A 24,147-nucleotide genomic window follows, 5' to 3' on the forward strand; every position below is an offset into this window, starting at 1 on the left:
ATTTGCCTGTATATCTAACATTCCCCATTTTATCCTCCAATGATAACCCATATTCCTTCTTTACCATCTATCTTTCCAATCACATATTCCTTCTTTACCATATATCGATCTCTCCATCTTTCCTCTCACATCACATATTCCTTCTTTACCATTTATCGATCCCTCTATCTTTCCAATCATATATTCCTTCATTTCCATCTATCTTTCCAATCGCATATTCCTTCTTTTCCATCTCTTTCCATACATAAAACAATTAACTCTGCATACGTTGACTTACATAGAATTCATCTTTGTAAGTGTAAATAACACGTTTGGCATTGTTTGGTAAAAATTATTTAATTTGACTCGAGAAAAGTTAGACTTGTGCAACTTCAAGTTACCGGTATGCAGAGTTAACTCTTCATCACACGTTTCTTCTTTTCCATCTCTCTTTCAGTCACTAAAGATGTCACACCCCTTCTTCTACATTTATCTTTCTCATATTCCTTCTTTTCCATCCACCTTTCCAATTACTATGCATCTCACACCCTCTTTTCCATCTACATATACCTTTCTCATTACAAGACATCTCACATTCCTTCTTTTCCCTGTAATGTTTATTTCAAATCCTTATTCATCTTACACCCATTCATTCCCTTCTATCAATCAAATCTATCTACACCTCACCTCTTTTCTTCACCACTGATCTTTCCAATGACTATCTGGGGAGTGTTCAACTACGACTAAGATCGACTAAGTAGGTTGGACTTGAACTATGGCAGGCCATTCATGCCACTTGTTGCTCTCACCATTGGTCTCTCACAGGACGTCACAAATCTACAAAATTCACATTTTAAAAATAGTTTATTGAAGGAAAAAACATGATCTAAATATAATTTCTAAGGCTTTTCCCCTCTAATTTTACATCTGGTTCAAGACTTTCTAAGGGCATAAATGGCCTGCCAGTTCCAAGTCCGACTTAAGTTGATCTTAGTCTTTGTGAAACGCCCCCCTGGTCACCTTTTCTTCCAAGGTGTGGATTTAAATTAATAGTACATAACTATGGGCCTTATGTTTAAGAGCCAGAAGAGTTTCAGAGAATGTAAGTGAATAATTTTTGGGCTCTAAGATGAAATATTGGGTATTAGGGCCAAAAAAAGGAAAGGAAATCAAAGGTGAACTGGGTTTGGGTCACATACTGTATCAAGCCCCCTCGACTTCCTGTAGTTCTCATCCATCCATTCAACACACTAACATATACATAGTTATATTCATACGCACACAACAGTGACAAACAATGTGAGACATTCAAAACAAAGAGACACAAGCGCTAGAATGGGATCAGGTTCAGAATCAAAAGCAACATTTAATCACATTGGCACAATTCAAAATTTATCTTTAACTGAGTAACCATAATACAAAGAGCACTAGCTTGGTGATTCAACATTTATAACCTTACATGTTTAAGTGTACAAAACAGAAAACAACTTATCCGTATACAGTAGATACATCATGATTGCAATTGTAAAATTGACAAACAGTTCATAATTCCCCAAAACGAACATCACTATCGAGCAAATAAATGAAAGTAGTGTATGCACCGCATTTTACCTAACAATAATGTACAAATATCAACAGTGATGACTGGATTTGAAATAGTTATTTTTTTCTCCCAGAGATGATTTCCAAACCTATTTTCACCAAGTATTTTACAAGTAGTAAATGAACTGGGCTTTGTTAATATTTTAAGAAAGTAACAAAAATTAAAACATGAAAGTTGTGATACATGTACACAAAATATAAACTCATCAATCACATAGCTAGAACATTTTTAATTGCTCAATATCCAGCTAAAAAACAGTATCGTGGACATTACAGAGCACTAAAGCAATTATCCCTGTGCATATGTACATTTCAGGCTCCATGTTATACAAGCCGATAGGTGTAAATTACAATTTTGTGCGCAATGGATATCTATTTCCTATTTTTGTTGAAAAGCAATATATACTCTATCTTGTCAAATCGTCTGAGCATACAACAGTTTTGAAACCAAAAGAAAAACTTGGGAATATGACTGATTGTCTGTCTACAGTAACATATTATAAGTAACTGTTTGGTAATGGTAAACAACATATGGCCATCATTTTTAGTCTGCATTTATGAACAAACAGAAAGATTATTATGGTTCTTTTCACAGAAATGACAGTCGGTTATGAGTGCAATACCATATTTCTGCTTAAAGCAATCCTAATTTCTCGGCCATTAGAGGAAAAACAATCAAAGTTAAGTTCAATCACTTCTTTCATAACATACAAAGCTTTTAAATGTTAAATCTGAATATATATAACAAAAATATACATGTACTATGTGCCAGCGTTTGACCTGACAACTTGGTTTATTTCTCATGTACAAGAGATTTTAGAGCTACAATCATGAATTTGATTAAAAGATTTTCAACAAGGCTGATACACAAAAAGAAAGCTACATGGATTAGTCCGAGCAATTAAGATTTTAAACTGAACATAGACTGACTAATGAACCTGATACAGGTTAACTAGCGAAATACTGTAACAACATTTTGGCCAAAAGCATTTATTTAAAAAAAGGCTAATATACACACATATCGGTCAACCCTAAAAAATATCTATATAATACCATTTTCTTGTCGATCTTATCGTTGGACTGGTTTGAACATTAATGCGAGGCTTCTGACTATGGTGTCCTTAACATTACAAAAAGTTTTTTCTTATATACAGGGTGTAGGTGTAAAATTTCTCAATCTACAAAAGGAGAGAAACTGCAAGAGAAAAAAGAAGAAAAAAATCACTCGTACAATACCTGTTCAGCAGTTGTTTTTTGTTTGTTTTTTTGCATTTACTTACTGATCAATTTTTTTAAATATCTGCCAAGATTGCTTGTGGCTTGATCTGAAGTATAACACGCGGCCCCACTATTACATTGCCAAGTTCATTCCTGCACAAAACAACAAGAAAGGATAAACCTTCATAAACATCTGTTAGTGTATGCAATGGCAGACATCAGAGCACGCGGAATGTGCAGTCGCAGTGTGTGCGTGTTGCTTGTGGCTCCCCCCATGCAAACGCTCTTTGTATGTTCCAGTTTACGCAGAAATATTTGCGGTACCGTAATTTTTCGCAGATTTTGCGCTGAGATCGGCAAGCGCAAATTTTAGCAGTCACAAAGATATAAGCATGGCTTCTTATGCATGTTTTGAACACGCTGATTTGCGTGCAACGCGAATTTAAGAACCCGCGTATATATTTTGGGGTCGCTCAATGCGAAAATAACAGCGATTACAGTACCGGTATGTTGAATGTTTGGAAGGGGAAATTGTCAGTTGCAAGCAGAATTCTCAAGTGAACATACAATCGAATAGTATTGCTGATCAATACGACCTGATCAAGGCAGACATATAATCTTAGCTGATTGGCATGTTGCAAGCAATACACAATCTTCCCCAAACGCTATTGGCGCGGCGAGCGTACAATCCTAGTGGAGTTTACATGCAACACTAGCGCAGCACGACGCGACGGAGCAGTGCAATTGGCATTGAGGTTATTCAAACCTTTTTGATATCCAGATCCAATGTTTTCAACAGTCATGTAAGAAAAGTGCACAAAGTTGTATTTGATGGCTCAATATATGTGAGATAAAATATTTACAAGGTAAAATTATAATTTGCGAAGGAAATATGGAACGCTTCTCCAGTGGTAGAATTCCATACCACTATTTTCTTTTTTTAGTGTCAGAGACAAGTTAATTTCGTCCATTTGGCTTAATTTCAAAATGCATGTTTCCATTTAATGCACATGCGCTACGTGCTACGGAACATATGCTCGGGCAGCTTATTCATTTTCTTGCGCATGCAACTAAAACCCATGAACTTACAATATCAACAGTCATACTTTCATGTTATTGTTACAGGAGTGTAGGCTTGAATAGTTTGCATGTTTTCAACAGCGCTGCAAACAGCTTTGAGGCTTTTCATGTCATTTTATCAATTATTTTTAAAAGCTCTTTTGAACCAGGGTTAAAATAAGTAGCGAGAAAAACACTGCAAATTGCAAGTTGTGGAAATTCTTTAGAACATTTGTATGAAAATGATTATTTTGAACAGTGAGTGAAAGAAAAAGGATTTAGGGTAGTTTCTTGTCTCATTTTTTCTCTATTTTGTATTCAAGAAATTTTCCCTACAGTGACGTTTCTTTCAACTATCAAATCCAAAAGTGTTTATTTCTGTAATTTTCTATTGCTGCTGTTCACCTATATGTGTGTGATTTTGGAGAAGGCTTCTCAACAGAAGTTTAGTTATTTTTTCTTTCCTTTTTACTTCAATAAGAAAACTAATGCATATCCTATTTAAAACGAAGTGTACTCTCCAATGGTTGTTCGATCTGTAATTGCACTGCTCCGCCGGGCAAGGTAATCTGTTTCGCTTCCTGAAACACAAAATAGGAACATGACAATGTAAAGGTTTAACACCATGGACGCACTTTTGTGTCCGGAGTTATGGTGGAATGAAAAAGTCAAAATCTAACTTTTTTTTTACTTATTAAAATAAAAGAACTATTTACTGATGCGTAAGTGGTAAGTGTTACATAGAGGATTAATACACCAAGGGAATTAATATATTGACAGCATTTACAACAGAATATTGCATCCTGCACTGTTATTCTAGCTTTAATTTTTTTGTTTAAACAATGAAAATGATAATTTTAAGACATTGCTGCATTTCGCAATGTCTGGGACACCATAGGATAGGTAACCATAGAGGCAGTAACGCCTACAGCCATAGGGATCTGATGACCTTGGGCTTGGGCCATTGATACCCCTAAGACAGCCGGCTGCATGGGAGCGGCAAGCAACTGTGTGCCTTGAGCTGTACCCGGGGCAGGAAGGGAGTTATCTCCAACTAAAGGGACTTGGGATACCCGCGCAGGGTACATAAGGGGGCCTGTTGCAGCCACAGTATGGTGAGTTGAGGAACCAAGGGACCTACCTTGGGAGAGCTGGGGACCAGCGGCGGTGGAGTTAACCAGATGGGTCTCAGCCTGCAAGACAGCCGAGGTGGCTTCTGCACGCAGAGCACGCAAGCGGGCATTCTGCTCAAGGAGGACGTCATTGGTGGAGGTCAGGTCTGCAACTGTTTTGCGCAGCTCCTCGTTTTTGCGGCGCAGCATAACATTCTCCTCCTCAAAATCTCTTGCATCACGGCTGGACCTATAGCCCATGGAATCCCTGGGCGCCTCCCTTGGCTCTCTGGGCTCCCTATCACGGAAGAACCTATCTCTATCCATACGATCAAAGTCCTCGTATCTGGAGTGCTCAAGCCATCGCCTGTAGCGCTCGTGTTCGTATTCATCAGCGTAACGATCAGGTGGTGGTGGTGGACCTGAAGGGCGTGGTCTCCTGCTGGTGCTGCGCGACCGTTGCTCATACTCCACATCCCCACGACTCATGTGCCGGTATTTGCAAGAGCTACCCCTGGAGCATTCTCCTTTCAGGTAATCACGACAAACTGGGATCTCACCATCAGATCCCTCGGTGAAGGAGGAACTCTTAGCAGCAGACTCCTCGGTGCCAGGGGGCAGGTCTCCCGTCTGGTGGTAATACTCCTCATCCTCTTTGCTGCAATGGATGAACTTGCAATTGCTTCGCATGCACATTTTGTTCTGATAATCATGGCAAAACTGCAGCTCTTTCTTCACTTCCCCCTGCTCGGGGTGCCTAAATTTGCACCTATTGCCACGTTTGCAAACATTGCGCAGGAAATCCCTGCAAACTCCGTCTTCATTACCATTCTTTACCATGATGCTCTAACTCTTTTTAGGGTCTATTACAAAAAACCAAATCTCACCGAAGCGTCACTAAACAGGTCAGTTTATTGTTTTGGTAAAGCTTGCAGAGCGGAGCGCTTATGCAGGCAGGCTTGGGCAAGCTGCAGCAGGCTGGAGAGCGATGACTGACTTCACACTTTCAAGTAGACACAGCGCCTCCTAATGCAACACTTTTGCACGCCGATTTGTCAGCAGGCTGCACGGATTCACAACTGCGCTCCCGGTAGAGGTATAACCTGGCAAAGAGGGCGCACAAAAACAGGGCATGCATGCTAAAATTAGCTCATATAGTTTCTTTCATAGCCACATTAAAATCAGATTCCTAAATGTACTTCTTTATTATGGATCATTCATATGTCCTAATTAGCAATTTGGCACTACCTGTACGCTATATCAACTGAGATCTTTCAGAAATATACTGCAGCATTGCATTTCATCTTACGTCCTAAAATGTTGGGAATATCTTTAAGAATATGGCCAATACAAGGGTCTCTGATTGCAAAATTCTTGAGGACTCTTTTATCCATCACATATTCTTTTAAAGGCATCTACATGTATGATCATATTGTGTACGTATTGCTCGGATCCTATCGTATAGTAACAAACAGTGGAGTAGACTTTGCAAAGAGCTGCTCTAGTTGGAGTCACATTTATTGCAAGTGGGTGTTACAAATTGATTGTATTGCCATTGGCAGCAGCTGAACCATGATGGCAGTTTGTACACTGCGTGGCCGGAGTTGATGTACATGTATTACAGAGAGCCTGTACTCTCTCTACCCTGTACCTGCCTATCGCAAATCGTTCAATATTGTTACTTTCCCCGTTAGCTACCAAAATAACTGGGGCAAGGGTTATTTGCTTATCTACTTACCTACAGCTCACTGCTGTTGACCAGGATGGGACCTGTGGCTCCCCTCTGCTGAGCAAGATTACTTGGTGTTTTACAAAAGTACCTATACGAAGCAGAGATAAAAAGAGAACACAAGATCAAATTAGGAGGTGTTAAATACAAATAAATCTCGCAAAAACAGCTTTAACAGCTTAAAATTGCCTGAATTTATCTTAAGTAAAGTGACCAAAGCTCAAAGCAACATACCAAACTCATAAGTTTTCAAAACCATCATGTTGAATTACAAAGGTAGCTGAATCATAATTTAATGCCAGTATTTGCCACTAGCTTACAAAGAAAGTAAAAGTTACATGATGGTTCCATGAATACATGAAAGTTCTTTGTTTGAAAACTAGGGCACAACCAATCAGAATGATTCACTTAAAAAACACTGAATTTAATTGTAATTTATTAGGCCTGGGTCATTACGTTTTTAGTGCTAAAAGTTTAACCCTTAAATGTATACGGGCGGTTTCGATTAGCCGTTTTGAAAATACACAGTCTATTTCAACATGTGTGTAAATTCTCAAGTATTCAGTCATTTCAATGAAGACATGTTTTTAGATGTCCGTACGGGCAATTAAGTCTTGCCGATAATTATTGTTTTTAGATCTCCGTAGGGGCAACAAAGTCTTGCCGATAATTATTATTTTTAGATCTCTGTAGGGACAACAAAGTGTTGCTGATAATAATTGTTTTCAGATCTGTAGGGGCAACAAAGTCTTGCCGATAATTATTGTTTTTAGATCTCCGTAGGGGCAACAAAGTCTTGCCGATAATTATTGTTTTTAGATGTGTAGGGGCAACAAAGTGTTGCCGATAATAATTGTTTTTACATCTGTAGGGGCAACAAAGTCTTGCTGATAGATCTAATTATTGTTTTTAGATCTCCGTGGGGGCAACAAAGTCTTGCCAATAATTATTGTTCTTAGTAGGGTGTCTGATCGCGCACCCGATGTTGTGTGCTAAAATCTTTCCCATAGAGATTGCACACATCCCTATGTGGTCTACATGCATTGCGCGACCAAGCAAAATTGGTCAATGGTTTTATGAAAAATTTGAAATTCAAACCTTTATAACAAATGATCCTGAAGGTGAAACTCAATAAATGTGGTGTCATATGAAAGAGCAGGTTTTTCTCCATATTCCCCATAGGGGGCCACCCCCGGAATTCTAAAAATATCTTGCTCAAAACAGCGATTTAAACATCGTTTCCATGGTAACTCGGAGATTTACCAATTTCACGAACTGCTCCCCCGAGGGATAAGTTGGGCCAGCTGTAAAGAATATATCCATGCACTTATTTTTTCTCTAGTCCCAAGGGATCATTTGTTACAACAGTTTGAAAATACCCTTGCTCCACACTTTGCATATCGTGCTGTGCATTAGCTGTGCAGCTTTTGAGCAGAAATTATAACTCTGCGTGAACCACTTTTCTGTCCATTCTGACCAAAATGCTATGATGAATATTGCACAATTTTTGAGGGGCTGTATCTTTTGATAGAAACATCGGTGAGTCTTGAAATTTGAAAGGTATTATTCTGATTACATTTGTTATTCCAATATCAAACAAAAATGGTGAAAAACGATCCAAAATTGAAAATTGAAAAATCGTTCAGACACCCTATTCTTAGCTCTCCGTAGGGGCAACAAAGTCTTGTCGATAATTATTGTTTTTAGATCTCTGTAGGAACAACAAAGTCTTGCTGATAATTATTTTTTTTAGATCTCCATGGGGGCAACAAAGTCTTGCCGATAATTATTGTTTTTAGCTCTCCGTAGGGGCAACAAAGTCTTGCCGATAATTATTGTTTATAGATCTCCGTCGGGGCAACAAAGTCTTGACGATAAGTATTGTTTTTAGCTCTCCGTAGAGGCAACAAAGTCTTGCCGATAATTATCGCCGACGCACGGATCGGAAATGTGGTCGTGGACAATCCCTATTTTAAAGGACGTGTCTGTCCGCGTTTACAAAGACAATCCTCGTTTAGGGACGGTCACGATACTTTATTTCCTTATTCTCTGATTCTCCGACACCCCCTGCCCCCCCCCCTCCCAATTTGTCAATTTCGTACAATCCTGACCTCATCGCAACAAACACCTCTGAAAGCGCCGCACCCACATTACATTCACACGCTCAATCACACTAAAAAAAGTCACATGCCTAAAAGTTAGATCTTGCCCTAGTAAAATCATGCGAAACAAAACATATATCAACCAGTCATCATCAAATAACAACAATCTGTAAAATCCATGTTAAGTTCCTATTACATACCCATAAATATATCATAAAACTATGTATAATTTGAAGATAAAAGCATTTTTACCACTGATCTGCTGAATTCGTCTTTAGCTGATGCCCCAGATTGCTCTCGATTGACTGAAATATCAGACTTGATTATTGGAAAACAATGTATGGTAGCGTAAAATCGTAAACAAGAAACATTTACATGATGTCTATTGAGGGGATGTTTTTGTCGGCAAATATTCTGAAAGGCTATACTCTGTTCTGTATACACAGTTGACCTTTCAGTAGGAAATGCTTCGTGATACCAATGGAATACAGATTTTCTACAATATTTACTTTTACATTTTGACGGATATTATTGTTGCATTTTTATTAAAAGCTGCACTCTTGGGCCCGTCGATCCAGAGACTGTCTAACAGTCTTTAGTCAGTCAGTCTTTGCTAGACATTTTTTAAGCACTTTTCTTATTTTCCGGGGGGACGAACCCCCCCCCCCCTAAAAAAAAAAAATGAGGGGGACGCCTGTGTAACACCCGTTCCCCCCCCCCCCCCCCCCGGGGGATCGTCGCCCCGGGCCTGTTGTCATGAAGTGTTTGTGACAATACGTTTTATTGATAGAGTTTATATCTTCTCAGAACGTTATTGATCAATTAAGGGTCACAGTAATTGTTTAATAGAATAACTATAAACTTTAAAAATCGAGAATAAATCACATTCTCACAATCATTTAATGGAAAAGGGTAAGAAAACTTAATTCGACCTTATAGGGTACAATAACACGCGTATGTTCCCATAAATATCAATGTTTTATATATCAGGGTGAAAGATAGGTTTCCTCCGACACATGACACATTTTCATGGTAGACATAAATACCAGCATTCTGAATTCACTTAAATTCAAAACTTCAATATTCAATCCGAACCAAGAACAATTCTGTGTATCAGTTTTACACGTATTTTCAAATTAAAAAAAAAATACGGCTAGCATATACGGGAACACACTACACTAGTTTCAGTGGCGAATCGCCCCAGCGTCCCCCTTTGTGGCCTAAAAAAAAAAGGGGGGGGGGGTGAAGGGAGAGCGACTAAGAAGAAAAAATGAGAGAAGAAAGCACTTAAAAGAGAGGAAGATACTGATAGATGGAGAGAGGAAAATGAGAGAGACAGAGAGAGAGAAAGAGAAAGAGAGAGAGAGATATAGAGAGAGAGAGAGAAAGAAAGAAAGAAAGAAAGAAAGAAGATAATAATCATAAAAAATTATACAAAAATAGAACATGAAACTAAAACGTTTACAATTCATTACATACATTGCCGACGACTTGTCCTACATGTGCCTATACAAAATGTATACGAAGACTTCGGACGGAAGTAAAATAGTCATATGAAAAAAGAGATGATTTTCTTACAAAATCAAGAGCGTTCAGAGGGTCCCGCTCCCTGGACTCCAATGCATCAACACAGGAGAATCATGTATAGGCAAATTATGAAAGAGAACTGATTTTGAACGAAATGGATTGCGTCCGGGGGTTTCTCCCCTTGAACCCATTACGAAATTGCTCACGCTTACGCGCTCATTAATTATATGAAAGATTTTTATTTTGAGTTCACAATATCTTTTCCCCCATAATTTGACAAGCGAAGGAGCAATGCGACCTAGCCGTATACAATTTTTTTTAATATTTTTTTTTTACAGTTTCACTATATAATCTCCCTGTAGTTACATAAAACTAAATAAACACAAAATTAGCGGAAACAATGAGCAGTTTGGTCAATTTTGTATTTTGTATTTTGTACTATTTTTTTCTTCACTTCACCGAATCTTTTAAATATGTGTTTCCCATGTTTTGTTTTAATAAAAGAAAAGAAGAAAAAAATTGGTCGAATATTCATCTCCGGATTTTCTAACCGAAAGTTCAGAATTTCGTTCAAAACGGTACATGACTGCGCAAATTCCCTTTTTTCCCGCTTTATATTGTTTATTCATGGAACAAGAGGGGGTGGGGGCAATATTGAAAAAGAGATTGACAAATTTTACAAAGGCTTATTCGGAAGGAAGCACGTCAACGGGAATTACATTTTCTTTCAGGATGTGGACTTATGAGATAGGCCTACCGTGAAGCAATATGCGAGGACGCAATTTAATCCTCAAAAAATATTTCTTATACAAGTCATGTATAATTTACCAATACGCAAGGTAAATGATTAGTACATATTGGTCTATTAGGATGCTTAACCCTCAATAGAATGCACCCCCTTTTCCTTTTTGCGCCCCCTTCACTCCGCCTACGACACATGCCCCCTCTGTCAATAACTCACTGATCATCTTAATTTCTAAACCGTGAAAATAGGGTGATATAAATGTCAGCCCGAAAAGTTTACCTGTGAAGACTTGATTTTTTAGGAATCAGTAATTGTTTTATCTGAAAAACCGGATGGAGAAATCTCTGAATAATGAAATAATAAAAAATAAAAAACAAAACATTAAAACAAAAGGATATATTATGAGTTTTATGACCAACTAATAGAAATAGAATTTACTTATTTATTTCGAACTAAGTGTTCACAAGTTTAGTGAAAAACATTTTTGCAAGAAAAAAGCTTCCCATAAAAGCATAATTTGTTATACTATGACCAAAAATGTAGGTCTAAAACAGCTCAATACGATTTGCATAAATATAGATTTAAAAATAAAATTACTACCACTTTTTACTCCGGTAACAACCGTATGCAGAATTTGCGGCGAACGGTTTCTCAGCTGTTTTGATTGAATGATTCTCTATACTAGGGAAGTATAATATTCACAACCTACACAAAAGGGGAATAATACTGTGACACTAAATATAATCCCTTGACCATATACCTTCGTTTATTCGTATGTCACAACATAACATAATGTTTGAGCGCGATAATCCGAGACGATACCATAGTGTAAGAACGAAAAACTCCGCATTTAAAAATATCACTCGATTATTTCAGTTTCAATTAACTCTCCAACATGGCGTTTTACAAGGCATCCGCGTTGTTTTGCACACCACCCTCTAAACAGCTTTCGCGCCGCAAGTTTTGCACACGATGTGTTCAATTCTGATGTCATTCTTAGTAGATTTTTATGATGCAGCTATAAAAGTAGAATAGTTACAGGCCTACTCCTTACAACCTTCAAAAGGCACTGCCTTCAATGTAAAACATTTTTTTCAATGCGGATCTACGCCTGTCTCCATGGATGTCGATCATTACGTAATACCTATTCATCAGGGGGGGGGGGGATGAATGAATAGATCATCCCCCCCCCCCCCCTGATGAATAGGTATCAGCAGTTACGGATCGACACCCATGCCTGTCTCCCCTAGTTCTATATTTTGATTTCTTCTTTTTCGCGTTTATTCCTGTTCAACGAAGATGGGCCTCAAAGCTTTAGCTTCAAGTTTGAACTCAGTTTGTAAATGGGATAAAGTGACAATTAATTCACCCAGTCAGGGGATGCATGCAGTATTCTGGAAGCTCAATTACCAGTCTGTTTTACTTGTTATCAATTTAAAACTTTTTAATTTTTCAATCGGATTTTGATCAAAAAATTTCACTGACCTGTTTCTCTCGTTTTCTTCTTCCTGGGTCATTACTCTAGTACTGTATAGTATACGTCACGTAGTGGACGTTCCAATATTACTGCCTCGAAACGGAATGGCATCATGTTTAATTAAATAACTCAATTACTTGATTAATTTCAATACGACGGACGGATCTCGAAGGCAGTGGTATTTTGCTAATATTGAACTGCTGAGCTCCGTACACATCATTTTCCGTTGTGTATCTGATGTTGTGGAAATGGGCTAAAATGAGCCGGAGACCAGGGGGATATTGTAATGACACACTGCTTTCAGGATAACGATTTTGAGGTCTATAGACTATAGCCTAATTAGCCTTTAAATAACTTCAGGTCTTAAAATGAAAGTTAAAAGGGAAGTTACGTGAGTTTCAGAATTGGCATCCCCGATGTTGCCTACTACTGCAACTGATTGATCACAAAAAAAAAGTAAAGTTGAATCAAGGCCTTTGATATTGGTTGAATCCTAATGCACACTTTGTCTTCGCCGGTTACATATCATGCAATCCGTTTCATCAATTCTAAATCCTTTTCTCTCTTTCTCCTTCTTAAAAAAAACAAAAAATTAACTGTAAAATTCTGAACTGTAAATCTAAGCATATCAGGAGCTCTTGTAGTTTCTACGCTCTCGTGAATGATTGTATTATTATTATTATTATTATTATAAAATGAGGGAAAACAAATTTAACGAATCGGAGGCATCAGGCCCGTGACTATAGTATAGCGACAAGAGGTTCGCTAACAGAAAAGAAAGATAGAAACAAAAACACTGATGAAACGGTTTGGTATTCAAATCAAGTTGTACCTTAACAGTTGAAAACACCCTTTCCTAGGAGGGGACATCCCTCCCTCGCCCGCATCGACGAAAGGGTATACGTCCACCTCAAATAATGTCTGCACCCCCGCCCCCCCCCCCGAAGTGATCCTATAGTCACGGGCTCTCAACTATTAAATCGTCCATTTCCATGGAGTTGGGCTGGAGCAACGACATAATAATTAATATTATAGATCCGCAGAAATGTTAATTTTCCATAATACCCTATAATAGCCTATGCCTGGAAAAAGATATGAGCATAAGAATTAATAAAATTGTATTACTGTTTTAACGATTTAGGACTTCGATCATCTATTTCTTGCTGGTACATCTGTAAGACAGCAATGTCCTGGGGACATTCACCGTGAGGATTCCATATCCGGTGATTATATATTTTTTTTCTTCCAAGAAATAAGAATATTCCCCCATATAAGGGAAAACGGAGTGTTTCACAACAGTCTGTTTATATTAGCATTACGTCATTGTTATTAGTTTTGTTTCAGTCTTCAAGTTATAATTGTTTGAACTGTATACCAAGTTTGTGTAACTTTTGGCTATCAATTTAAAGATATCTGTGTTTGAAATCAAAAAAATTATTTTAAAAATTCTTTAAACACTTATCATACAATTTATTTTCCCATTTTCCCATTTTATAAGGGATACACAATTTCAATGTGCACTCTTGTAGACGACTAGTCGTATGCACTTTACACCTACAGTAACGCGCGCAGTATATAACACCAACACACATTATATTTGTTTACGCCCAGCACATCGTGAAGTCAACAAGTCAGCTCTCTCGTTTATGCATTTGTTTTAATATTTATTATCTTTCCTGAGGAAATTATAATCTACTAAATCCTGATGGGTTCTATGGTACATATTGTATCGACAACGGCGTTGATTTTCGTCACTCTATTAGACTTTATATGTTCGGTAAGTTTTGACCAGGCCGTATAGTAGGTTCACCGTATAGTAGTATTACATCATCATGATCATTTCATGCCAACAATACATGCATAATTATGCAACATCATCATGGTATATTACTAGTATATTCCATACTGAACGAAACAATCCTTATCAACTGTATGTTGTGCAACTTGTGGTATATACCACTCCTGAGTATAATTCTCTGATTGTGACCTGCATAGTAATGGAAGATACTCATCTAATAATATACGAGGTAATGTAAGAAAATGGGTAATGAAAGATAATATTCGCACACAGCCTGTTCGCACATTATGTCAAGTGAAGAATTTTCTCTCTCTTTTTCTTCTGACATAATAAACGCCTTTATAACAGAATATTATGCCTAACATTGTAACAAGCGCAAGCAGGACAAGTAATATGGATATCGTAATGCTGATGGTGGTGTGAGTTGAGACCTTAGTTCACTAAAATTGGTAAGATTTTAAAATTCTGATAGACCGATGCCGATGGAAAGAGGCGAGACTAAAGATTCTTTGGAATCGGGGTTTGAAAATATTGACAAAATAACAGCAAATTTTGCTGTCTTTTGCATCTGTTTCGAAAAATTTGAACTTACTGACATTACTGATAAGGTCTCTTTTTCATCCAGGGTGCCACAAGAGAAATTTAGTTGTATGAACTAATATTTTGTGATTTGTCAATGTTACGCCATATTGTAAAATAGGAAACCACCATTCAGTACGTACAGCAACTCTTCATTTCGTCACATATACGGCAGTGGTTTCTTCTTTACCACTCCATAGACTCTACCCACAAGTGTTTATGCAAAATTGCAAGTGGATGAGTCTTTTCCTATACAGGATATAGCCATTGCTCATTACTGTTATTTACTCTGTGTGTTTTAAATTATATTAATCAATCGTTTCTATAAGCATGAGGATCACTAACACAGCTATGACAAAAAAAGCTACAAATAGTGAAATAATATTGGGGAATATAAATAAGGACTTTGACATCAATCCTGGCCTCAGCATCTAGTGCACCCAGTCTATATTCCATGATATTTGACATACATGCATGATATGAAAATTCTATGAATGCTTTATTTTGTTAGTGATGTTATTGTAAGTTGTAACCTGTTGATTGGTCAAAATATTAATGTATACAATAACATATTCTCATTTTTTGTCTTCATGTTACAGGTAACTGCTGAAATATGTCCTTCTGGAATAGAGTGAGTATTAAGTATATTACAGTTGGGAAAACAAAAAAATTAATTCAGTTTATGCAATCATTTTTGAACACCCGAGTCAGAAAATACAAATAAATTCACTGTAGCATGTTATAGAGCATTGTGTTACTGGATGGTTCTAATAGTTGCAAATATATGAATACATGCCAGTTCCTATAGAATCTCCAGAAATTGATATTACCGATACGTCATCAAAGCGGCATTTGGTTGCTGCCTTGCTGGTTTCACAAACTGGCATATGCAAATTATGCACATTAAGCTTACTCTCTCTGAAAAAAAGAGTGAATTTTCACTCTATTTTCACTTTCTTGGGAGTGACGTCCGTGATCACTTGTTTAGGAGTGCTCTCTAAGAAGAAAGGAGTGAATGTTCACTTCTTTTTTCAATACATTTTCACTCTCTGGAGGAGTGACGTCTATGATCACTCTATTTTTTTTAGAGAGTACCCCGAGTAAAGGAGACATCGTGTGTTAGTGCCATAAGGGAGTTAAGTCAGTGCTAACACTCTTCTAGCTCCAAACAGACGATATTGTTTTCCGAAACCAGCGATAGTTCGGAATTAAAAAAAAAGTTACTTTGATATGGTGGCAGCGGTGGGATATGAAACACTGGGAATTTTTTTTCTTCAATAATATTTGCTTCTTTTCAAGAACTTTACTCTCAACTGACCAAAAGTTTTACTACATTATCAGGGAGCTGTGATTCTCCCTGGTATTATTACCTTGGTCATTTGATTCTGCACATTACAGTGTGCATTCTCCGTTCCCTGGGGAGCATTCCAGCTAGTCTCCTTTTTGCAAGTGCGCACATGCTAATCCAACCATTATGACATTCGCATCCCACTGGCTACCAAGTACAAATTTAACAACTGGGTGGAGAGGAGTAATGTAGATAAAGACCTTCACCATCACAAACCTTTGTACAGTATATAATCCTTCAGAATGAAAGGCCTTTGGAATCACCCTGGTGAACTAAATGGGTACTTAGTAGGAACTCAGAAGGAATTCCTTGGATGCTTGAGTGCCTCACCATAGTCGTAACAGTACATGTATTTGTATTGATGAGGATCAGAGACTACCCTTGATAAATAAGATTGTATTATTATTATTGGTAGTAATAGAAGAAGTAGTATTAGTAGTAATACTAGCAGAACCCATGGAAAATTCATGGGATTCTAGGGGGGGGGGGGGGGAGGGGTTAATAGAAAGAGGCCTAAAGTATGTGCTATCAAAAATAAAATTTGATTATTTTGATATAGAGTCTAGACGATTTTTATGATATACGCTGTTTGACCATGAATGGCGCACCGTAATACCCGTTTTAATGCATTGATTTGATGCAAGAACTGTATCATTGTAAAAGCCTTCTATCCAGCTAATGAGCTAGGCTATGTTTTTAAACCACCGTCTGATTTTCTTGTGAAAACTTTACTTTGAAAAATGATTATCAAAATTCAGCATACAACTATACATGGCCAGAATAATCGCAATCTAAGCTCAGGTTTCATACCTCTATATAATAGTCACAAAACTATATTGAAATCGGGGCAATAAGAGCAATTTCGCAATAGTAGAAGTAGAAGTAGTAGTAGTAGTAGTAGAAGTAGTAGTAGTAGTAGTAGTAATAGTAGCGGTAGTAGTAATAATGATAATAATAATATTTTCATTTACATAGTGCTCTCACACAATTGATTTCACATGCTTTACATGGTATAAAGTTGGGAAAATCTGAGAAAATCTGAGAAAATCTGAGAAAATAAATATGTCTTTAGGTGCTTCTTAAAGGTGTTTAGTGTGGGTGCTGTTCAGATGATCCATGGACAGTTGATTCTATAGTGGCAATCGTAGTAACAGTAGTTACAGTAGAAGTAGTATTAAGATTATTAATGTTTTTATTATTATAACAAACCTTTTAATTGGACAATAAGGCATTCACAAAGGAGCGTCATATGACGCACATATGCCTAGGTTTGTCGACAAACCTCCTTTGTGAATTCGGGCCTTTGAGTCTGAAGAATCTGTGGAAAATGAGCTGTATTCTATATTTCTGGATATAAACAAAATTGTTGAAGTATGTCCTTTAAAGATAAAGGTGAGTACTGGTAATGCGATTGCATTGTGAAAGAAAAAGGTGTGGAATGGATCAGAAACAGTTGAGCTTGTAGCATGTAAGTATTGGTGTGCACTGCAAGGTTCTGGAGTCATCAAAATCATAATAAATTTGGCCGAGTCTTGGTAAAGTAACAAGCACTGTACACAGAAAGCTATATATGGGACAACACACATGGTGTCGGGGCTAGTTACCTTGATTTCCTTGTCTTTCTATGCTCATTACTCAGCCAGTATACATTTTCTTCCAAAATTGTTTGGCACATGTCATTTATTTGTAATCTTGAACATTCAGTGTAAGTTTCGTTTGATTCTGTGAGAATTAATTTTCTTTTTTTTACCATGCAGAACTGGATTTTATCGTTAATCACGTTATTCTTTCTGTCTTTACAGATGTGATTACAATGAGCATTGTTGTGAGGATGGTTGCTGCGCAGGTGAAAATAATTACGGATATGCTTACGGCTATGGATTCTACAACCTGTGGTATTTCTGGTAAGATATATGCTTCCTTGATGAGCCACTACATAATGTATGTCTGTCGAGAGTATTACAATGAGAAGGTTCCATATCATTTAACATTTACCCTTCCTGCCCCTTACAACTCTCGAATACTCAAGCAGCAAAAGTATTATCGAAAAACAACTAAGTTTTACCCATGACTATAGTGGTTTATTGCATCTCCAATTCTCCTACTTAACAAATGCACATGCACATAGATTTACGTAATCATGAAAACTTATGATTAACAATAGTAAAACAGTTACATCCAACACCCTTTTGCTTTCAGCAGATGTTATTGATTTTTCCAACATAGAAACACACTCATGGACCTATTTAGAATCAAATTCAAATTCAGTTGGAGTGAAGGCAAGAATAAATTGAATAAAACATGGGTAGCATCTAGACATACTGTATTATTGTTAGAATTATGAGGTTTATAGAATACCTGCAGATTCGTTTAGAAAAATCCTCTTTGCATCGTTTTCATACTAAGATTTGAAATACCAAGTGGCACACAACTCAATGGGAAATTTGAATATTTGGCTCAAACAATTAGTGCCCTTTATTGTTTTTGTTTAAAACTGACCAGTAACGTATGTTATATTTCTTGTAAAGATATGATTTCTTGTTCTAATTTTCATCAACTGGCACCAGGTATGTATGTTTAGTAGTCGAGCTTCGTCAGAAATTGTGTAGTCCATGTATCTCCGCATATGGCATCAATCTGCATACATGACATGATGAAATGCATTTATAGTGCTTTTTTATGCAACTGTGTTTCAATTAGTGTTCTAGCTTTTGATTATAATTACCATAAGTCAATAGGGGAACGCTTTATCCATGTTCCATTTTTGGTTCCACCAATCAGGTTTGTGATCATCATGGTTATGATGACTTGCTGCGGAGCCTGCAGCTACGTCAAGAAGCGACAGTATTACATGAGACAGCAAGAGGGCTTGGCACGGTCCGCTCACCTAACCGGGACCCAAGTTCATCATCCTCCTACCACGTACGGTGTCCATCCAAGCAACTTGGCAACACCAGTAGGCGCCTTCCCTGGTCCTCCAGCTTACAATGAGGTGGGTTGTACGACACTAATTGCTCCTGCAACAATTGCTCTGTAATAATTTCCCATACTAACCAAGATCCTAATTCAACCCCTGACCCAACACTTAACCCTATAAACTGTTACCCCAAGCCTATAAATCCCAGCTGCAACCATAGCCCCAATCAAATATTTTTGATGAGCTAATATGCCTGGAGAAAATTTTATGAGGGCACCAATGAGGTAAGGTTAACAGACCTGGGGGTGTTTCACTAAGACTAAAATAAACTTAAATTTGGACTTACCGGTACTATGACAGGCCGTTCATGCTACTGTTTGCTCTCACCATTTACTGGAATTGGTCTCTCAAGGGATGTACAAGTCAAGGTCACAAATATACAGAGTTTACCATTTTTGATAATTCATAATTGAAGGAAAAACTATTATCTAAAGATCATAATGGTGAGAGCAAACAGTGGCATAAACGGCCTGCCATAGTAAAGTCCAACTTAAAGTCGATCTTAATCTTTGTGAAACAACCCCCAGGACTCTTAACCTTTTCTTTGCCATCATATTTATAAACATTTCTCACAAATTAACTTTCAAGACTCAAACGTAGAGCTGAAATGTATTTACCAAAATTGTAATAATTGGGTGACAAAATGTCTTCAATGGCAATAATACATGAGCCTGTTTCAGTTTAGGAAGGAAAAAACAACATTCTTTGTCAAAGTAAATTAAACACTAAAAATTCTTGGACAGGAGTTGTTGTCCTTGACATGGAAGGAATTAATATATCTGTTGATTAACCCATTAGCAACTAGAGGTTTTGGAAAAAATAGCCTATTACTCACTACTCACTGGAAGATGTTGCAATATTGCTCTCATTTTGACATTGTTCTGAGCAATATGAAACATGCGCTAATTTTCTGTGCAGAATCCTACTGTAGACATCGTAAGGATTACGCACGTATAACATTATCACGGTAGACCCTAGAACAGATAATATAGCGCGTTGAAAATGGACGAACACAAACAGGCGGTATCGGGCGGTTTAGTTGCTAAAGGGTTAAGGCTTGTTACCATGAGAGACAGCAGAGATCCCACAAATGCTGTTGATAACTAAAGCTTAAAACATAAGGGAGATATTTCCTAATTTAACATTGAACAATGTAGGAAAAAGCTATTCTAATAGAAACAACTGCAACCTTCCAATTAAAAGAATAACTAGGTTAAATGTACTGTATCTTCACCTAAAGGTGAAAGGTTGTAGATATCATGCCAAGTTTGAAGAATAGGTATAGCTCCATCAAAGGCTTTTAAATACCGGTACATGATAATTCAAATTTCAAAATTAGTGCAAATACATATACCCCTGTAGGTACACATTCTCAAGATTAGACAATCGTAAAAGTGTCAAAGAGCATATTAGAATGATTTATGTCACAGATGATGTGTTTACATAAATTGTGTTGACAAATATTTACACATAGATTTTAATGGTTTGGTTTACTTTGGACGTCTTCTGGATATTCCTAATAATAATGGAACATGATTCTCCTTATCATCATCAAACAAGCTTATATGCAATAAAATCCTATGCAATAAAATCCTATGCAATAAAATCTTATGCAATAAAATCACACGAAATAAAATCATAAACTGGGTTTATTGATTTGAACGTTGTGTATATACATGTATGTCATATGGGACATTAGCACACATTTCTTTATGTACTGATTGTCTGATTGGCGGTAGTCAATGGTCGCAGAAAGAGATTGTTTTTTCACTTTTTGATGACATAAATAGACAATCGACTGTCATTTAGGAGATATTTCATGGAATCATCCAATTAATGGAGGTTGCAATTTTTTTCTTGTAATAAAGTTGTCATTTTGTCAAATGTGGATGTCCAATGTCCATTTATTTTTCATTGAAAGCTTGTTGCACTCTTCAAAACATCAATGATTTACACATACGGTACATGACATGTATGTATGTCCGAAGTCTGGTAGAGTTATCGTGAGCACAATAATGGGGTTATGATAAATATTTTGATAACAATTGTTTGATTTTGATAAGAGCAGAAAAAGATGAGCATTTCTGTTCTTGGGTTATTAACTTAACAGCTTTGTGTAATGTAATGTATACATGTACATTTAGTTGGAGAATGCCCTTTGAACCAGTGCCTTTTGTGAAGATGTAGATAGAAACGAGAGGACGCTAGTTAATCATAAACTGTTTATCTATGTTCTTTAAGAGTCAGCGCACAAAGATACACATTTCTTTCTGGAGATTTGGTTGGCCAAAGTACAGAGCTATCTTGGCAACCACTCTTAGAAAGAGATTAACATATGTAATTTGACATGACACTGTATTTTTATCCTCAAATGGCAACGTTTGAGGATAAATGGCAACAATAATCAATGTCTGTAGACACCATATTTACTTTGAACATACTCAGAATGACTGAAACCTGATTGGGCAAGTCCATTGTATTTGGTCATTTTATTTTTACATTCTCCTGTATGTCACCAAGAGTAAGGTAACAATAAGCAAAAAATCATATAAAAAGTATAACTATACTTGATATTTGGCGTCATCAAATTTATGATGAGGGCTTTAAACTTTATATAATAAATTTTAGTTTTGGTGGGTAATATATGGGGCCGAAGAACTAAAGCTGACTATATAAAGGAAATGTGGTATGTTTTGTGGCATGAGTTGGCGCATTACAAATACTCTTTATTATTATTATGTTGTTTGTCTATAATGGAGATATAATGATTAACTTTTCTTCTTTTTAAATCTCTGCCAGGTTACGGGTAAGCCAGACCAGTTCCCCAAGGCAGACTACGGTTACCCCAACTATGGTTTTGCAGCTCCGCCTTACTCCCCTCACGAAGCCAGCATGCCTCCTCAGTCAGCAGCACCAGCACCCGATGGCACCATTCCAGTCCATACAACCACCGCCGACGGTACCATCCCGGTGCAGTATCCCCCCTCGGCTGCCATGCCATACCCTCCCTCCGCTGCAATGGCGTACCCTCCACCCCACGCAGGGGTACCGACAGCGGCCACGCCCGATTCAGTGCCTACCACCGCCCCACCCCCGTACACCCCATCTGTTACCAGCCCACCTGTACTGTCCACAGACCAGTCTAACCTTGTAGCATGAATAGAGCATCAAACCCTCGAGATATGGTAAAAACCATGGATTACTGTTACCCCAGAAACTTTCACATCTGTAGTCAATATAAAATATTTGAAAAACAAGTCGGAAAGTGTTTAAAAAAACAGCACGGAAAATATATTTTTGGACCATTTTCAACTCTGAATATATTTTCATCGACCAGTTATCTTTTATACCAAACCTGTGTCCACAAAATATGTTATTGTTCTATTTTTATTTTTTTCCCCATAAGAAAAGAGGAGAAAAATAGGCTATTTAAAAAAAAAATACAAAAAGAATATAGAGAAAATAGCCCCCCCCCCCCAATATATTTTTCACCCATGAAAATTGAACAGGCATCACGAGGGATGAAAGAAACTTTTGTGGATTTCTAAAGTGGTCCAGATTTGTACACGTGTAAGTGCTTAATACTGCGCACTACTGAATTGCAACACTAAATTTTAGGAAATCACACAAGTTCCTTTGATGTAAAACTGCCGTTTTAACACAATAAGAAACTGTCATGTTGTGAATGTTGCTGATTTTACAGTGCACATGTCTAACCTGTTTCCATGGCAACGAGAGGATACTTTTTAAAATGATTTATAAAATCTAGACAGGGTAATCTTTATACCTTAGCACAACATCAACTGTCATTCATCTTTCATGAAGTGAATTAATATAGCGCGATTTTTGATAGTGCAGAATAATGTATCTCAGTTTGCAGTCATCACATACTGTAGGTCATGTTCTGCCTTGCTTAGCTCCAAATTTTGGGGATAGTATAAGTCAGCTTATTTGACAGTTCTTGATAATCGTAGATGATATCCATATCCCTTTCATGTTAATCTTGAATTCTGGTAATGGAAATTAATTTTCAAAGAAACTTGACTCACAATTATTCCTAACGGTTTATTACGGTATACAAAAGATGTGCAATCGTTGTTCGCACCTGCCAAAACGTGCAGAATATACCAACATTTTTGTTAAAAGCTTTCAAAATTCTGTTGGCTGTGGGATATTGGATATCTGTGGGCTGTGGAAATTTCCTCTTTGTGTCATGGGAACAGGTCACATGTTTTTCTTCTTCGTTATAACAATAGATTGCTCACAGGATATTGTCATGTGCTTATAGTAAAGATATTCCTGTTTTACAATATACAAGAATTTTCAATCACATGATTGATATAGATTTAAAGGGAACATACAAACACTCAGCAAAAAATGAAATGAAAGAAAGTGGACACTATTCATTATTCAGAAAATACTTTAATTCTCTATAATTAAAAGGAGTAAATATTTTAAGCGTGATATGTAGTTAAGAATTATTTGATGTAGATAATGGAAAGAAATAGATAATATATATTAATCAAATAAATTCATAAGTATTTTAATTAAGCTCTATATATTTATCAAAAGCTAAATTATAGAATAAAGATTACAGTTAATATGTGTGTGAAAGGATTTGACTACTTTTAGGGCTTCTACTAACATATAATGCCTTCCCAGGAAGATTTAACTATTTTAATCTTGATTATATTCCTCGCATTCATGTGGTCGTGTAGAATGTTTCGTTGTAGTCTGGTAGTTGAATATGCGAACACTCACTGACTTTCATTCCTAAGTGCTGGCGGTTCCAATGAATGAGAACAAAAAAGACAATTTTGATTTTAATTCAATATTTTCATACTACTCTTGAAAACATGAAATTTGATATTCCAGTAACCCAGCAGAAAATCAAG

The 24,147-nt window shown here is 37.0% G+C and overlaps 2 protein-coding genes across 6 annotated transcripts; one reads left to right on the top strand and one right to left on the bottom strand.

Moving 5' to 3' along the window:
* Nucleotides 1–1,320: 1,320 nt before the first annotated feature.
* LOC115917923 (zinc finger CCCH domain-containing protein 10-like) lies at nt 1,321–9,101 on the bottom strand. Of its 5 annotated transcripts, none has more exons than XM_030990419.1 (4): nt 9,054–9,101; nt 6,709–6,790; nt 5,000–6,073; nt 1,321–2,952 (listed from the first exon to the last, which is right to left on the bottom strand). In XM_030990419.1, the coding sequence occupies exons 3-4, from the start codon at nt 5,808–5,810 to the stop codon at nt 2,933–2,935; spliced, it is 831 nt and encodes a 276-aa protein (XP_030846279.1). In that variant the 5' UTR covers nt 5,811–6,073; nt 6,709–6,790; nt 9,054–9,101; the 3' UTR covers nt 1,321–2,932. The 5 variants fall into 5 exon arrangements, with proteins under 5 accessions (XP_030846279.1, XP_030846278.1, XP_030846277.1 ...); XM_030990418.1 differs by having other exon boundaries at nt 1,321–4,439; XM_030990417.1 differs by having other exon boundaries at nt 1,321–6,073; nt 6,713–6,790.
* Nucleotides 9,102–14,125: 5,024 nt separating this feature from the next.
* Nucleotides 14,126–24,062, top strand: LOC577010 (WW domain binding protein 1-like). The gene is made up of 5 exons (XM_777269.5): nt 14,126–14,327; nt 15,527–15,558; nt 18,078–18,179; nt 19,057–19,267; nt 22,052–24,062. The coding sequence occupies exons 1-5, from the start codon at nt 14,256–14,258 to the stop codon at nt 22,409–22,411; spliced, it is 777 nt and encodes a 258-aa protein (XP_782362.2). The 5' UTR covers nt 14,126–14,255; the 3' UTR covers nt 22,412–24,062.
* Nucleotides 24,063–24,147: the final 85 nt, after the last annotated feature.

Source organism: Strongylocentrotus purpuratus, unplaced genomic scaffold, assembly GCF_000002235.5.
Source record: "Strongylocentrotus purpuratus isolate Spur 01 unplaced genomic scaffold, Spur_5.0 spur5_scaffold_19, whole genome shotgun sequence".
NCBI classification, from domain to species: Eukaryota; Metazoa; Echinodermata; class Echinoidea; order Camarodonta; family Strongylocentrotidae; genus Strongylocentrotus; species Strongylocentrotus purpuratus.